Source organism: Festucalex cinctus, chromosome 9, assembly GCF_051991245.1.
Source record: "Festucalex cinctus isolate MCC-2025b chromosome 9, RoL_Fcin_1.0, whole genome shotgun sequence".
Lineage (NCBI taxonomy): Eukaryota > Metazoa > Chordata > Actinopteri > Syngnathiformes > Syngnathidae > Festucalex > Festucalex cinctus.
This window is the reverse complement of record NC_135419.1, coordinates 11,268,768-11,287,295: the sequence shown is the minus strand read 5'-3', so window position 1 is coordinate 11,287,295 and position 18,528 is coordinate 11,268,768. Positions and strand designations below refer to the sequence as shown.

Here is an 18,528-nt window from a genome sequence, read left to right as displayed (position 1 = left end):
TAACTAAGTAAAAAGGTTGTCTTTATTTTATTTTTAATAACAACAAATGTTACAGGTAAAAACCAATGTAATTTTTATGTTAAGCAAGGTTTTCTGTATCTGCTAAATGTAACTAATAAAGTAATTTGTAATCTAACTTAGTTACTTTTTAAAGCAAGTAAGTTATTTTTTTTAAATAAGTAATCAGTAAAGTAACAAAGATTTTAAAGCAAGTAATAAGTAACTAAGTTACTCTTAAAAATAACCGATAAAGTAACTAAGTTTTTAAAGCAAGTAATGAGTAAAGTAATTTACTTTTCAAAGCAAGTAATCAGTAAAGTCACAAAATTACCTAATCAAGTAATTAATAAAGTAACTAATTACTTTTTCAAGGTAACTGTGGCCACACTGGTCCTATCTTGCACCATCACATTCCTACACAAACACTAACTCTTTCAATGACACACTTTTAGGCTTATCTCACTCTCTTATGTGTGGACTTTCGCTGTAGCCGACCTTACTCACAGTAATGTCTTTTCATTGGCTCCGTGTCGCTGTTGTGTCAAACAACACACACGTGTTTGCCTTGCGCACGCCGCGGCGGATCTCTCCGCATGTCGCTACCCATCACACTTCTCCCGCCGTACTTTTCCACCCAGCCATGTGAGAGTCTCGAGTCAAAAACATGGCTCTTCTTGTGAAGCGTGTCCTCGACACCAACATTGTCGGGCTTGATTTGTTTGTACGTTTCGCGACGCCTCAGGTGAAGTCGAAGCCGACGCCCTGCCCGTCAACTTCATGCCCCTGTAAAGCTGCTACAGTTCCTGTCTGTTCAGGGTCGGCCTGCATATTTCTCAATAGAGAGATGCTCAGAAGTCCAGGGGTGCAGAGGCGCTCAATGCGCTTCTGTTTTTGGTTTAGCTGAAAAATGTTTTTCCTGGCTCAACCCACTCCTACTTAGGTCCTCTTACAACAAACTAAAAGGTCCTAATTGCCCCCGAGGGAACGGTTTAGCCACAATAGACATGTGGTGGGACAAAAGCCCAGTACTCTTGTGCCCTCGCCCCTCCCCAGATTGAAGGGATGAACACGCCAGCAGTGTCTGTGTCGCACGGTAGGTTGTGCAACCGCAGCTTTGACGCCGTATACGCAGCCTATAGAGCTAGTTAAGGCCTGGTTTACGGATGGATAAAAACCTGGAATGTCTGCCGTTTGCAGCAAATCCAGCGTTTCCTTTTTCTCTTCACTTTTGATTCGCACTAAAAGGGGTCAGCGCAGACGTATCGTGTTGTCGGGGTTACGGCTGTTTTTGAACGTCTGGAAGTGATGGAAAATGTAGAATCGCGTTACAAGTGGACTCAAATGAGATGAATGAAGAAGTCCAGCTGTATTACATTGCGACAGATAAGTGGTGTGTAGCGATCCCCGCCGCCAACTCTGACGCTGGGTGACCGGCACTGATTAAGAAATACTTGCCGGGGTTTGTTTAAGCTGATTTGTGGCACTTCCAACACAGAGCGCCGCTGCTAGAACCCATCGAGCAACTTTAAGCAAATTGAACTAAGCAACTATGATTTAATTGTGACAACTCAATGACTCCGCTGTGGTCCCCTCTCCACCCACCCCCAAACACACACAGCACTCCTCTCCCCATCTCTTTTGACTCTGGTGCCTGTTAAAACATGGAAAGTCCTCATTCATTCTAGCCATCCATAAAGCAAATATTGTTGCACATGCAGCTGATGATCAGTCTTCCAATACCGTCTTGTGTGGTCAGTCACGGGCCATTTGAGTTGCACAGCACAGCTTAGCCACCTGACCTGACTGCATCCTGGAACCCTCATCCCTTCTCAGGCTCCACTTTATTTCCTCACTTCTCCACAACATTGATATGGAGGAATTTGTGGACGGCGCTGCGTTGACACATCTTTTCATCTGTAATTTCCAAAGCCCGCTTTGAACCTTGACATCACTGGCTCTTTTTACTCGAAAAGTGTGCCTTTTTACTATTTTCTGTTGAAACACCACCAGCAGAGAATGACCCGGCAGTTAATGCGTGTTCAGAGGTAGTTTCTGAGCCGTTACAAAAAGCACCTGAAATTGGCTTCTCCTGCCCTATTGTGTTGAAAGCAATAGTACGTCACACTAGATGCTCAAGCACAGACAAATAAATTCTTCATCTTCTGTTATTGCTTGCTTAAAAGTATTCTGTATCTCTGTAAAATAAAAAGATACAGACTCACTACTGTATACTGATGCACTCAAAGTCTTGAGAGGCCTGTTACCACAAGACCCTTATAACTGAAAACAGATTAAAACAGTTTCACGCAACAAGTGTGGAGTTATGTAGTCTGGATCTTGAGCTGTAAGTCATAGTTTCCATGTTAATGCTGAAATATTGTAGTGTGTAAAAGACAGTGTAATAACAAATTGGTTTTTTTTGCAAGTATGACACAGGCAAAACAGTAACAATACCAGTATCGGTATCGGAACAACCCTAGTTCACATATCACAATCATCAAACAACTTTTCTTTTAATTGTAAACATGTAAACAATAGACAATTAGACATATTTGTTCAATTAAAAAAATTAACAGAAATTGTAGGGAACTTCCAGGGTCATTAGCATGTGTTAAGCTAAATTCAAAATTAAGCAAGTAAATAAATAGTTTTCTACTGTAATTAAAGTTTTCCAAAATTAACATAATTTCTAAATTATTATTTTTTAATTATTATTACTATCATTATTATTTATTCATTTTTTATATACATTAAAAAAGTGTTCGGACTTACCAGTGTTTGCAGTGAATAAATAAATAGTTTTCTAAAGTTTTCTACTGTAAATAAAGTTTTCCAAAATTTCAACATAATTTCTGATTTTTTTTTATTAATTATTTTTAATAAATTTAAAAAGTGTCCAGTGTCAGCAGTGCCGAATGTATGCAAAATGAAATGTATCAAATTTTGGGTTTTCGTCAGGGTTCAAAAGATCTTCGCAGACAGTGAAAAATTGTCTGAATATGTTCGAAATGTCTTTGCAACAAATACAAAGTGTCTGTGAACATCTTACAAATCCTGATGAAAACACAAAATTGGCTATACGTTCGCAAGCATTCACTACTCGGTGAGACGCCAGCCTTAATGGGCCTTCATATTCGTAAAAAAGCCGATGCCGATATTTGTCAACATGCCAAATATCGGCACCGATATTCGGCCTGGCCGATAATCACTTTGAGTGCATCAGACACTATTTTCTATTAAATCGAGTTTCCATTGTATTGTTTCTAGTGCTGTCAAACGATTAAAATTTTTAATCTGATTAATCACACTTTTAAATTTTGATTAATCACAATTAATCAGCTAAATTACTCACGTATTTGCGTAATATAAAATAAATACAAAATACCGTAATATTTTGACATTAACGCATTTTATTATCTGAATGTCATTTGCAAACATTGATTAAATGCATGTATGCAATTTCATTGATGCGTGTATTGCTCAAAACGTAACAGCATCATAACAATTGGGTGCAATTCAGCAATTAATTAAACGCAAATTACTTTTGTTTTATCTAAAGTCCCGTCGGGGTGTTTTTTAAAGCGAAATTTACCACCAAGCACACCAACTGGAGTCACCCCGCTCATTTTGGAACAACAGGCATAGGAAATGCCGTGCATTGACCTAATCACTGACCTGTGCAGCCTTCGATGTAACCATCCGCGGTTACGTTCAAGGTTCAAGTGCGGTTCAAAAAAATTGTGCGATTAATCTGCGTTAATTAGTGATTAATTTAACTTTTTTCTGTGATTAATTAATCTATTAGCGCTTTAACTTTGGCAGCCATAATTGTTTCTTTACAAAATTCCATCACCTCCCAGTGGTCCGGCATCCATATTACGTTTTCTGTCATTTTTCCAGGCCCACGTGAATGGGGATCATTCTGACCGTGTCGTTCAAAAAAAAGCAATGAAACCAAACCCAAGCAGAACTTATTTACCATGTTCAGAGTTCAGATTGTAGGTCAAGCTTATTAGTAGCGGTAATGTTTCACTTGCTGTACCTGACATCAAAAGCCCCTCTGAACGTAATAATTATGAATAGACTCACAGGGATGTGACGCGTCCAATCATGAAGGCTCCCCTGTGCTCAGCAGAAATATTATAGCGCATAGCTGTGTGCTTCAGGCTCACCGAGACACGCATTACTGCTTGGCCATAAAAGTCCACTTAGTTTAACAGCAGCGGGAGAGCTTGGAGGACACTGCCAGCGAAAACCCGGGCAGCGTCTTGTGCGGTCAGCTCAGCACTGGGCCTTTTGTTCACGTTTCACGAGTCCTGAGGGCCCGCTAACGCAGCCTGCAAAGGCCCTTGTACCCGTGTTTTACTGGAGCTCTGACGGGCCATGCACTCCGGCTACCGCCAGACTTTTACATTCCCCGACTCAAGACCACATTGTAGCGAGGCCACCGTGGAGGAGGAGCGTGCGATTGCGCCCCGCGAGGTGCGAAAGCAACGTGTGCGTGACACGCCGTGCGGGCTTTCATGAAATACGATCGAATGACAAGATGAGCTGTGATCAATGAGCTGTCGACAGAACACTTCTGACCTGGTGGAAAGCAAGTCCCCCGACGTTCCCGGCCGGTTTCAGGCCACCGGGGCAGGGGGGCGCCGCCGCACAAAGAGCGCTCTGTCTCTGTCAGGATTCCCTGGAGAAGCCTCGCGCGGGCCTCGCTCACCTTCCGCAACGCTGGTCTACTAACAGCACTTCATCTGTCTGTATTCGCTTGAACCAGTCGTGATTATGTTATTACCCGAGCTTTAATATGCCGCTGATTGCTTCTCATTATTCTGTCACCAGTTATATTCGCCTAGATCCACTGGTACAAGGAATTAATTGATCACGCAGAATTGCGACCTTGTTGTTAGCTAAAAGAACACAACAGTTATATCATTCAAGCACTTGTGTATTAAATAGATATAATTAAAATAATATTGTTTCAGTCTGGAGAAAATAGTTGATTCACTGTAAACAATACCGCCACTGTTACAAGTTCTTTTTTCCTCTTCCTTGAGAATAACAGTTGAGACTTATTTCTCAAACCCGTCTGTGGCATTGTAATTTTCCGCATGCAAGTTATCGCAGAATGATTTATTACGCATTAGAGACTTTTGTAGGTTGTAAAATATAATTGGTCAGCTTGTACTACAAAATGCAAGCGTAAATTAAATGCCACATCAATTACTTTTATAGATTCTCCCGCAACTCTATGTAAATATGGCGTTGTGAGTGCTGACCAAGTGACCATACTGAAATAGGGAGCTTCGTCGCAATGTCTTAATGTCTTCCTGATGTTTGAATTTTTAGTTTAATTAAGACACCAAATCATATTTGTCAACTCTTGAAATTCAAAACGCCAACCCTCTGCCGGCAGCCTACCATGTTTTTGTAACAAGAACCTTAAATGTTGACAGTAATGTGGGAAATTATGACTATTATTACAAACCCATTTCTTAACAATACTTAAACGCAAAGTTATATAAAAAGGCAACATCTTGAAGTACTTGAAATGCAATTAAAATTAAAATTATGAATTTTTTACAGTAGTATAGAACACACTTCTGTTCAGTTACATTAGTCAGATCTGAAACGTCAAAATTAATAATCCACACTGAAAATACCAAATAACATTGCTGCTAGATTGGATTGAGTAATGCACTGACAATAAACAAGTTTCTATTTTATTTAAATTACTTCTTGTACATTGTTCTTAGTGACGCACGATATGATAAATTTCAACCGATACAGTAATTTCTTGCTTAGTACGGCCAGAATGATAAACGATACGTTTTTATTTTTATATTTAATATAGTGATTTGTATATATATATATTTAATATTGATGCTTCAAAGAATACATCATTCACAAAAATATTTACTTAGCACCAAGGTTATTTTATATTCGTTAACTAAAACTAATGGAAAAACTAAAACTAATATTCATAAAACAATTTTGTTCATGAAATAAAATAAAAACAAAAATGCTTTTAAAAAAACGAAAACGAACTGAATCTACATTTTATGTTTACAAAACTATCTAAAACTATAATTATAGCAAACGTCCTTCATTTTAGTCTTTGGTAATTCATTTAATGTATGAGCCTTTCAGGATGATTTTAAATGTGATTTTAAGTAGATTTATTTTGATATTAACCGGAATAAGGACGTTTGAAAGTTTGTCACACCAAAGTGACGTCATCTAGCAGCAGCCAATAGAAAAGCACCTTCAGATGGCGTCGCTCCCATGGTGTTTTTTAAATATTATGCACAAGTAATACACACACAAAAAAGCTAAAACTAATACTGAAACTAGAACTAAACTAAAGCAAAGCATTTATTAAATAACTAAAACTAATAAAAACTAACAGAACCACCCTGAAAACAAATTTAAACTTAAAAAAAAAACAACTCAAACTCAAAAATTCCAAAACTATTACCTCCTACGTCATGCAGTGGAGGCTTGCACTTCTAATGTGACAGTAACCAGACCAATGTTAGCGTCATGTAAAAGTGTTGTAAACAAGTCACGTTTAGCCCTGAGGGAGGCTGGGGGAGATGGGGGGCATATGGCAAGAAAACCCTGGCAGCCCGCCAGGCTTATAAAGACTTGGGGAAACCCTGACTACAGAATGGATTATGCTCCACATTGGAGGTTCTTATGTGTTATAACACAACAAACACAAAACCAACAGCCACAAACGTCCATATTTATCTCTTGAGGCCCCCCCTCCCCCCCCTTTTTTTTTCTTCGAATGGCTGTTTCATCACAATGCAAGTGACAACTTTTAATAGCAATTTAATTTAAAAAGGCTTGGCAGATCTTGTGGTTGATGAAAGCCTGCGTGGAACACATCCAACCACCACACGGCTGATTTTCTTTGCGCAGACATTTTCTTGAGCGGTTTGTTTGATAACCTTCATGTCGCCATATGCATTCTGCATTGGCTCACTCTTGTCATTGAGCGGGAAACTGAAGAAAACCCAAAGGGGTCTTAAAGGCCTGCTGTTAGGTAATGTTGGAAGTGATAGGTTCTCCCTTGGGGTTGATTAGTCTCGACCGTGTAACTTTCTTTTAATAGGATATGACCCCTTAGCGCCCCCAGACAACAAGCGGCCCACCATTTCTATCACATTCCACCCTCAGCCCGCAAATTCGGCCTAGCTGCTTTTTAGTTTGAAATGCCAGCAATTAACTGTGTTATGTCAAGCATATTCTCATGTCCATTGCTGGGAAACGTGTTGCAATTGGTCCCCAGCAGCCTACTTGCAGGACCAGTAAAGTAGGTGTCTATGTTATCGCAGCATGCTTTTTAAATAGCCCACTGATGATCATGACAGAACTATTAGCCGATTGTTTGGACTTGGCAGCATGTGCAGAAATAAAAGTACATTGCAAAATATTTTGGGTTGTATTTTAACAAAATAAAAAAATCCACACGAAGATGTTACCAAATATTAGGTCGTTTATTTATTTTATTTATTTTTTTATTTTTTTATTTAATTTAATTTCAGTATTATTATTTTTGTTGTTGACATTTTTGCTGTCTTATCCCTTTTGTCCACATATTGGATTGTGGACCAAATTACATAACTTTACCTGTTTGTTACCTGAATGCTAATACCCAATGTAAAATGCTATACAGAGACTAACAACACTACTAGCATCTGTTGCGGTAGTTACAACTAGACCATGGCCAATATATTAGCTTTAAAATTGTAACAAAAGAAAAGGAAAAAAAAAAGAAGAAAAAAATAGATTATTTTTTTCTGTTTTTTATTATTATTATTATTATTATTATTATATATTTTTTTCTTACACATTATTACAACATAAGGCAAACATTCAGATATTTCCCCCCTCCAAAATCAGCAAAAAAATCTGCAGATTTTTCTCTCTATTGTAAAGAACAAAGTAATGTAAAACAGTCAAATGTTCTGTCTTTAATTCATGTCTTTGTTGTTATAAGCATTGACGGACGCCCCAAAAAAGTTATTGTGTTCATTACATATATATTTTTCAATTTATTGGCAGATTAATTGGGAATCTGAATTTTGTTCTATCAAATATTGGAATCCGCATTGGCAAAAAAAACAAAACAAAAAAACCCAAAACGATTTGGGCCTTAGTTATAACCTTTTAAGTAAATTATATTTAAACACAATGTATGAAATCAAACAAACTGTTTATATTTTTTTGTTATATGTAAGTCATTAAGTTCTTACTGTATGTTCTGTATGTTTTCTAAAGTACAATACCATAGAGTGCTATTTTCCTGATCAAAGCAACACATTTCAAAAGTTTTTGTTTTTGTAACGGATTAATGGCATTTCTATTCATTTCAATGGAGAAAGATGAATTTTGATACAAGCAAGGTCATGGAATGAAGCACCACTGTGCACTTTATTTACAAAGCCACCAGTTGTCTACTCTCTATTGTTCAACTTTCCATGGAACTTGTGGCTGAATGCCATATTTTTAGTCATGGTGCTATGTCGCCAGAATATTTTTTTTTCCCTTCTATGAAGGAGACGCCAACAAACCCCATCACCTAGCTACTTGTGGTAAAAGCCTCATATCTACATCAGATATTCATCTCCAACTGCTGCCTCAAAATTCACAGCATTGGCATGCTGATATTTTAAATAAACAGTGACGGTGACCAGAACGAGGGAGAGCCATCGCTCTTGACGACTGATGATCCCCTCCGCTATCTCGTTTGCGTTCAGGCGCCTAAACAGTTGAGGGTCGTGTTTGCAGCCACTTCCTCTGGGTTGTTAAGATGTTGTACAGTTTGACAGACATGGAAGGAAACCAGAACATGGCGGGTAGATTGTTTTGACCTGATAAGTAGAGATGGGTACATTAGGAAGACAAATTGAGCAAAACACTAAAACATTGGGATTAGTTTTCAGACTAGAAAGACAGATGCCACATGCTACGAAATTCTCCCGAAAGAAAATGAGGACCCATCTTCATAGGCTTAGAGTTATTTTGTCGTTAACACAGGTAGCATAGCATCCATAATCTGACTTGTTTACACATGCAAGACTTGACATTCTTCTCAACCTCATATTTCTTTGTCTCTTATCTATGGACTCCTTTTAGACCGAGACACCACATAACTGAAATACCTTGTGTTACAGACGTGTTGTTTGGAAACTACAACCACAATAACAGATATAATAGTGGTCCGTAATGTCAGTTTTTTGTTTTACAATCCCAAACCACAATCAATGCTTGTGTTAAATTTGCTTTCACTCTCAGTCCTGCCAACTATTTGCTCACCTTGTCTTTTTATACGATTTAATGTGCAGCTGTTGATGTAAATGTTGCCTAATGTGACACTGACACATGATTGACCTCCCCCCAAGTGTTCAGGATCCAAAGGATTAGCAGTGTTTACCCCTGGTAGCATGATGGTACCTTCACATGTTAATGACGGGAATTAATAACCTGCTGACGCCCGTGAGATAGCTGTGTTTACTCCCGGGGCTGAGACATGACAGTCTGCCCTTCCCCTGAAAGGTTTGTGTTTATGTGTCTCTTATGACCGTGATAATCTGCTTCGAGTGGAACATTATTCCACCCAAAAGTATTTGTTTGGTTTCTATGGCTTGGCTGCTGGCATTTTTGGGGTCATGTGACTTGCTGAGATATTAATATTACTCAATAAATGCAGTATTTATGTTCTCCCAGACTATATATCTGTCTTACTGGGTGCAGCGCTCCCTCACACGCGCTCTCAGGGCATGAGAACACAGTAAATCTTTGACAACCTCACACAAAGAATACAACTCTTTGACGGGGGTAGAGAGAAATGCAACACCGTACAGTAGCCTGACCTCCTCCAGGTGCCATAGACCTGCATGCAGTAGATACCGGGTGTGGCCGCCTTAATGCACAAAGCCAGAAATAAAGAGTGGGGCTATTGCTTTTCAGCAGCGAGACCCCCGGGTGACCTTCCTTATCGACCTCAGCATGACCCCTCATGGAGGAAAAGGGAGAAGCAGAGAAGTCGGTATCACTCCGAAGGAGTCAAATGCACAGGAGACAAAAGCTAAAAAGGAAGGCGTTGTCATAGTAGTCTCTGTAAATCAACAGCAAGGTGACAGTCCCATTTCTTAGACCGGTGTACCCACCTTATCCCCTCATAAGTCAAAGTTCTTTCTGCATTAGCGCTCTCGCTGTGACTTTAGCCCGGAGTCCTGGTCCTTCTCTGCCCCTGGTTTGTCTGAGTCAGGTCAAATAAAGGTACTTGGCTTCAAAGGTGGAATTTGTCCAAATGGGTTTGAATGACTGTTTAGGGGGTACTGAATTGATCACATCTCAGGAAAATAAGTCATGTTTCCAACTGGTTCAGTTCACTTCATCTGGGCTACGTCCGTAGTGTGACATCCTTAAAATCCAGACAATTTTATCTGCCAATTAACAAAGTTGAAAGAGAAGCTTATGGCGCTCGATTCTTTGTCGATCATTCAATAGAATGAAAGCTAGCTAGCTAGCTAGACAGATAAAAATAAAAATATTGGAGCTTGGACTCAAAATTTGGTGTGTCCACTTTACAAAGCCACATTCATTCACTTATTTGAAGACATATCTATGTATTGAATCGTACTGTACAATGGTGCATTGAGCAGCGTTAACCTACGTAAAGGTTTTCCTTTTTAGTTTAAAATAGCATACTTCAATATCCAGGACTACTCGTTGTACCGTGGCCAACGGTAAAATTCAGGGTGTTTTTCTTGCTTTGGTCCAGTAAATGCATCTGTATTATGTCATACCTGCTAGCTAGTGCTAAGCTAACATGTTATCTCTGTGTGTTTCTTGTTTAAGTCCAATAAATCCATCTGTGTTATGTCGTACCAGCTAGCTACCGCTAACGTGTTGTCTCTGTGAGTTTTTCTTGCTTTGGTCCAGTAAATCCATCTGTATTGTCATACTATCTAGTTAGCGCTTAGCTAACGTGTTGTCTCCGTGTGGCTAAACTGCTATAATGGCCTGATAAGCCAGCAGGGGCATAACAAAAACAAAGGGATTGATACACTACCAGGTGAGAATGTTTTGGAAGTGATTGCCAGTCAAGTGTAGGCTCACTGATCAGGGGGAGTTGATCCAGTTAGCTTTGTGAACAACTATTTTACGAATGACCACACTATTTATTTCAGTCATGAGCAATCATACCGCTTATTACTTTGTGATGAAGTGAGGATTTAGAAACATAAAAGCTAGCGGTCGCTGTCTCCAGGTTTGACTGCAACATAACTACTGAGTTACGCTTTGTTGTCAGTCTCCTAGCTTATGTAAACAGTTATCTCTGCTGTTTATGTTGATATATACACGGCAGTTAACCTGAAGTGAGAAACGTGAGCCCGCTCATGTGTCACGCTTATGTTTCGTCCCCAGTCGACCTGGAGCACATGAGGACGGTGAAGTCCGACAAGCACCAGCGCTTTTGCCAAGAGAACGGCCTCATCAGTCAGTTCGTGTCCGCCAAGACCGGGGACTCTGTGAGCGTCAGACGCCAACAAAAGCACGATATTGATCACACTTTGTGGGGTTCCTGTTTCACGTTGTATTTCTCTCTCCAGGTATATCTTTGTTTCCAAAGAATTGCAGCTGAGATTCTGGGCGTAAAGCTGAACAAAGCTGAGATAGAACAGTCCCAGGTGAGTTATTCAAGTATCACATTTCAACAAAATGTCTCTCCTAACAAGTTGTACTTTTCTCCGCCTTCCTGGATTAATTGACATGAGAAAAATGGCCGGTCACAGTATGTAACTTTATGCTGTTTGTAATGGAGGTCACTCGGAGTGTGTTAGGTCAGCGGAGGTCACCACACACTGTAAATGACCTTTTGTTGCATAAACACTGGTTTGTTGCGTCTGCCTCAAGTGACGCTCTACCTGCCAGCGAGGCTGCCCATCTGTAAATAAGACCCACATTGGCCACATTAACGCGTGAAGTCAGAGGTTAAAGGTATGCATTTGTAGGGGTGAGAGGTTACTTTGGCTGCCGGATTTATTTGGTTTATCTCCCAAACGCGGTGTGTTGGCCTAAAAGAGGCTCCGAGCCTGCCAGCGAGAGCAGGGTGCCCGAATGTGGCAGCTGTAGGATTTACAGGGTCACCTCCCCCAGAAGCATTAATCCTCACTCCGATACCAGCGGTTGGAGCCACCATGGCTGGGTAGTACTTGATGAGCTGGGGCCTGCAGGGAGGTCACGGCCCCGCTAGACGAGGAGAGCATGTAAGGAGAGTGCTGGTCAGGTTCTCAAGCCCATCATCACCAACTGCCACTACCGCTGCCTACTGACTAATGGAGCCGTCCATCTACTTTGCTCTTCCTCCCCGCCGTCACAAGAACAAAGTGCTTTAATCCATGTTTATCAAACGCAGTTAGAGGCTGTGTGAAGAAAAACTGAGTGGTCTTGTCGGCTTAATTAAGCAACACTACTTTGTATTAAAGTCCCTGTAAAGTGAAAATAAATGTCACTTTTTACAGTAACTTGAACAATAATTGAACAAACCATTTATTGACTTCTGATTTCGAAACTAGCAATCCATTCATTTGCTGTTTATGTAAATATGATGATGAGTTTGACACTAGCAGGGCTTCACACGCTGTTACGATGAGAGGAGCTAACCAATAGCTAGCTCGCAAGCTAACAGATGTGGGCCTAGTGCATAATAAGGAAGTAACTCGATACTGAGATGAGAAGCACTAACACTAAACTAGCGCCTAAGCTAACAGGCTATTGTGACATAAGAGCTAACACCTGCTAGCTCTCAAGGTAACAGGCTTGGGCCGAGTGAATAATAACTAACTCGCTGTTGTGACGAGAAGCGTTAACACTAGCTAGCTTTCAAACAAAAACAGGCTTGGGCCTAGTGAATTATAGCTAATGTAACTCGCTGGTGTGGTGAGAAGCACTAAAACTTGCCAGCTTGCAAGCCAACAGGTTTAGGCCTAGTGAATAATAACTAACTTGCTGCTGTGGTGAGAAGCGCGAACACCTGCTAGCTCACAAGCTAACAGGCATAGACCTAGTGAATAATTGAGTAACTCACTGCTTTGACAAAAAGCGCTAAAACCACCTAGCTCGCAAGCTAACAGGATTGGGCCTGATTAATAATAACTAAGTAACTTGCTGCTGCGATGAGACGCTCTAACAAACTAGCGTGTAAGCTAACAGGCTTTGGTCTCATGAATAATAAGACTCTGCTGTGACGTAAGGACTAACACCTGCTAGCTCTCAAGATAACAGTTTTGGGCCTAGTGAATTACAACTCAGTAACTCGCTGTTGTGACGAGAAGTGCTAACAGCAGCTAGCTTGCAAGCTAACAGGTTTGGGACTAGTAAATTATAACTAAGTAACTGTAAGTAATTGTGCAAACGAAGGAGCTCAAGTTCTTATATCGGGTGGTTGGGGAGCTAATACCCGATGTTGAAGTGTCTCACTTTGGTACCGTTTTAGACACAGACATATTTTTTGGGGGGGGGCATAACAAAAAATAATTGAGAAGCATTGACTAATGTAACTTACTTTTTAATCTTGTCACGAGAATGTACAAAGTTAAAGACTACAGAATGTAAAAACACCAAAAATATCATGATGTTGTTTTTTGTTTGTTTGTTTTTTTTATATATATTGTGAATGTGGGACGTTTGCTTTAGGTGCTTTAGAGGTGAAACCATTGGCGCAGTCAAGCCTCATTATCAGCTGTCAGCTGTAGCAAGCTGAACACAAAGGTCACGACCCTTGACAGAATTATATCTGCCCGGCTGCCCCTTCCATCTTGCTCCTCTGTCTTTGAGATCAGATAGCGAGCCCTCCGATCCGTCACTGGCCTTGACATCAGGCCTCAGCAGCTCATTCATCAGCCAGCCCAGCGTTTGCGCCTGCTAATGGGACATAGCCGCTGTTTTCCGCTAAACACTGTTGTCATCTGTTTGTCATCTGTCACGCCACAATTTTCATCCACATTTTCATTCTCTATTCTTGCCTTTGCTGCTTTATTTTTCTTTCCTTCGCTCAGTTTCTTTTTTTCTCTTCAATCTCTCTACTGCCTCGCTCGCATGTGTCGGGCCTGCTCAGAGGATCGTGAAGGCCACGCTGGTCAACTACCCTCAGGATGAAGGCCCGATTAGACAAGAGAACCGCCAGCAAAGCAAAATATGTTTGGTTCAATAGTGTGAAGTACGTTTCCGCAGTAGCATACTGTAGATGAGCCTCACTAAGTAGTTTAGCGCTGAAAAAGCTCTTTTAGAACCATGTGCTGTCTTAGTCCTTTTAGTCCAACATATGAGCTATGTTGTGCTATACTGCGTATTACATTTTTGTTAGCATGTTTAGCAAGTAAAACAGTTTTAGTACTTTCATGATATATGTACATTGTTTTGGTATTTTATATAGTATTTGTATAATATTGATGAGTCATTTATTTTCCTCAGCTGTGCTGTAGGAAAGTAAAACTACACGTCATCAAAGTAGTTCATGAATATGTTACCTTGTAGTCAACATAATAAAGTAAAAAAAAAAAAAAAAAAAAAAAACTAAAGTGGTTCAGTGTTCTTAACCCTCGAATGTATTGTCTGTTGTGCAAATTACAGTAAAAAACAAACAAACAAAAAAGCATTTATATGATCAGTCTACATTGCAGATTTTGACCTATGCAAACAAGACTTACTGGTGCGTTTCTCTTTCTGCGTTCTTTCAGCGAGTGGTCAAAGCGGACATCGTAAACTACAGTCAGGAGATGGCGCCCCGGACGGTCAACAATCCTCGCAGCGCCATGTGTGCGATGCAGTGAGTCCACGCAAAGTCACCGCGATGCCATCTTGTCAGTCAGTCAGTCAGTCAGTCAGTATTTTCCTTTCGGGCTGATTTGTGCAAACAGTGTCATCCGTACTTGTACGGCTGAGATGAAGAATGGAAGTTGTTTATTTAGCCAAGAATTTTATTTCTGGGATTCATCCGCCGATCAGAACGTAAGTAAATGGGTTACAGCGCATTTTTGTGTTGAAGACCGAGGCGAAAACCATCAAGGCCTCACCGCAGGTTTTGAGACATTTGTGAATGTGGTGCTAAAATTAATTAGCGCATGGTTTTCCACAGCACACTTATGAGCATAAATTTGCAATCAAGAGACTTTTAAATCGTATGTTTTTTCATGATTCTAGTTAAATCGTGCTCAGCTATTGAAAGTATTTCCTCTCCATATTTACCTCTACGCTCTTTTTCCAAAATTCAGTGGTGACACAGTGTTGATAAAGCCTTAGAAGAGATGTTTACATGTATGTATTGTTAGTGAAGAGTGATGCGTTAGATACTTTATACACGATACGTAAATGTTGACACTTAAGCATGTCATCCATCAAAAGCGCTCCCGCACCATCATAACAACGGAAATCATTACATGTGCTTATCTAGATTCCCACTATGTAAATAAAATGACTCAGATTTGTACAGTTGCTGATCATTTAGCTGGTTTCTGTTTTTAAATAAACGTTTTATGTTGAAAATGAGAATTGGTTCATGAATATGGTTTCAATTAGTTAAACATTGCAAAGTTTTAGTGTCTTTGCAATTTTTCACTCTTGTAATCCATGCTAACCGTGAACTGATGATGATGTGTGCGTGATCAGGACAGTTTAGATTAAGTATCCACGTGTTGAAATTCGACCGCCCCCATTCCCTCCCTATACAGCGCTAGCCAAGTTGCTGCTGGCCAATCATCCACCTGGTCTTTGTTCTGTAAATCTTCACTAAAATAGCCTCTAAATCTACTCCGGACAGATGATACAAACACCTTTTAAAAAGCTTGTAAGCTCTATTAATTAATTAATTAATTACCAAATAGCCTCGCCTTTTGTTGTAAGAGGAGTCTGCGTTTTTTGTTTTTTTTGGTCTCGTCAGTGTCACTGAAACCAGCAGTGGATTAAGTGCCTTTGAAACCGCACGGATAAACAAAACAAAAGACAGTATCTCTCCAACCAGGTGTCGGCCCCAGTGAAAACTACAAACGGGGGCAGAAATAGTCGGCCCAGCTGGGGTCACATCAGCCCCACACGTGCATTGTTTCGCTCGAGTGGACGTCTTAGGAATTGTCTCGACTGGATTTTTCTTTTTTTTTGGTGGAGAGCTGTCACCAGTGTTGACAGGCCCGAGTTGCCCTTGGCTTTGCCGCTGTTTGGACAGGTGTTTTTGCAAAGAAAACAACCGCAGCTCATTTCCAAGCTCAGACCCGCACAATATTGTTGCCGCGTCTCTACAGACGGAAGCAAAGAATATCAGCATTGGAATAATGCTGGAGTAAGAGTGAAGCTTTGCTACGCTGGCGCACGTCAAGGTCGGATGCCTCAAAACGCAACGTTTGTTTAGCAACTTCGTGTGAGGCATTGTTGCTAATGAGCAAAGTTCCACAAATGGTTAGCATTCCTGACACAAAAGGGAACTGACATTATAATGTTTCAAAACATATATTGATCAATTTAACATGTCGAAAAATATGTATAGAAACACCAGACAACTGGTCAAAATAATGTAAGCACCAATGTTAATGTTAATCCGACCGCAAAATGGATGAAATCATCCATTTTATCATTAGGGCTGCGGCCTGCGGGTGAGCTGCCTAAATGCTAAAACAAGGAATGAATGAATTGCAACTAATTAGGGCTGGATATCAAGACTATTACAGCTTCTTGGATAGTTATGTAACACCGGTTTAGTAATAAAAGTTAAAAACCTATTTGGAAAGGTTGTTGGTGTATTTGGATGGCTGCAGTGCATATGGCTGCAACCGCCGTTCCCGGTCATCAGGTAAGTTGATTGCCTCTCTTATGGTATAATTGATTATACATTGCAAAAATAAATATATCAAAGCGCTAACATTTCATTTTTGTCAATACTCCATGATGAGTAAGTCATGCTTGCAATTTAGCAGCCTTGGTGTCCTGCTATGCAAACGCGTTAGCCAGCTGCGGGCATTTCTTTGGACTACATTCAAATCTTGCTAACATCTTCAAGAGTACATCAAACGTTTTCTCATATTTCAAATCATTATTCCCTATTGAAATGAATTTAAATACCCTCATGTTCCAGCCCCTGAGAAACAACCACATTTTAAAAATGTTTTTTAATCATTAAAAACTTGTAGTGTTGTACGTGTGTCTCATTTAAGTGGCGTGGCCTAGCAAATGTGAACAAGAACATGGCCGGTTAGTCTTTTCGTGAGCTTCTGGACGTGCATTTGTGTTTAATGTTCAGTGTGAGCGTCTTCGCTATGCTCTTTGCGAGCATTCTCATTTTGTATTTGTGTGATTGACTGTTTGAATATGTTCTCCCCGTGCCCGCGTGGGTCTTCTCCGGGTACTCCGGTCTCCTCCCACATTCCAAAGACATGCATGGCAGGTTAATCGGGCGCTCCGAATTGTCCCTAGGTGTGCGTGTGAGTGTGTTGTTCGTCTCTGTGTGCCCTGCGATTGGTTGGCAACCAGTCCAGGGTGTCCCCCGCCTACTGCCCAGAGCCAGCTGAGATAGGCGCCAGCAGCCCCCGCGACCCTTGTGAGGAATAAGCGGTCAAGAAAATGGATGGATGGATGGATGGACTGTTTGAATAACGGCTGAAAATGCACCAGCGACTGTAAATTTGTTTTTGGTCCCTTAATGCAGAACAGTTGACTGTTTTACAATACTTTGCCCTTTAGTATTTGTTTAACTTTACAGCTGATAGAAAATTTGGCAAAAAAAAAATCGGCCTATTTTAGCTGAATTTTCAAAATACGCGGCCTGCATTACACCTTATTAGAGCTATTATACTCACAATGACTTTCAAACTGTTATTTCACAGTATTTTTTTTTTACATGCTTTCAGTCTCAGAATATGACAGCTTTCACTGTGAAACTAAAATACATCATCACCCCCTTTCCTGCTCTCTGACCTTCCCGCCTGTATATAGCGTCTGCTTATCCTCATCGTTTCAGTCTTTGCGGCTCCTTGCAGGGACTTTGCAATGACAGTCCCTGAGTAAAAAAAAAAACACAGTAAGTAATCTGGTAAGAGGCCCATAGTTGTGGGTTCTGCATTTTTCTTGTGTGGGCAGTGATGGGCCAACACCCTGGTGATTACCCACTCACCCCTCTTCCGTTCTGCACCTGTGCCAGAATGGTGAAAGAGTAAGTAGAACATACGTCAACCCCTTTGATGAGCCGCAGTCGTCTTTTTCTGTCACTGCGAGCCAGCCGAGTGACGGGGCCATTTTGGACGTTGGAGCCTGTCAAGAGTGTAGTGAGGTGAGCCAGCAGCAGTCTCGTTCCCAGGGAGCCTCAGTGGGTGTTCCCCAGTTCCCGTTCGACCGGTCAATTGGGATCTCCGGTTGTCCCCTTTGCTAGGTGCTGCCTGTCTGCTGCAGCCGAGAAGCCCGTGATTTATTTTCGGGGCGAGGATGTGGGCATTCAGAAGGGTCGTATTTATAGTGCTCTTGGTCTGG

At 40.7% G+C, this 18,528-nt stretch overlaps 1 protein-coding gene across 2 annotated transcripts in view; it reads left to right on the top strand.

Moving 5' to 3' along the window:
• rab28 (RAB28, member RAS oncogene family) overlaps positions 1–15,567 on the top strand; it is a 36,847-nt gene extending 21,280 nt beyond the window's left edge. The window contains exons 5-8 of one of the 2 annotated variants that reach the window (XM_077532836.1): positions 11,443–11,546; positions 11,628–11,705; positions 14,135–14,236; positions 14,757–15,567. In XM_077532836.1, the coding sequence (XP_077388962.1) occupies positions 11,443–11,546; positions 11,628–11,705; positions 14,135–14,230 (278 nt within the window). In that variant the 3' untranslated portion in view covers positions 14,231–14,236; positions 14,757–15,567. The remainder of the gene's footprint in view (positions 1–11,442; positions 11,547–11,627; positions 11,706–14,134; positions 14,237–14,756) is intronic. The other variant, XM_077532837.1, reaches the window with a different exon arrangement.
• The last annotated feature ends 2,961 nt before the right edge of the window (positions 15,568–18,528 follow it).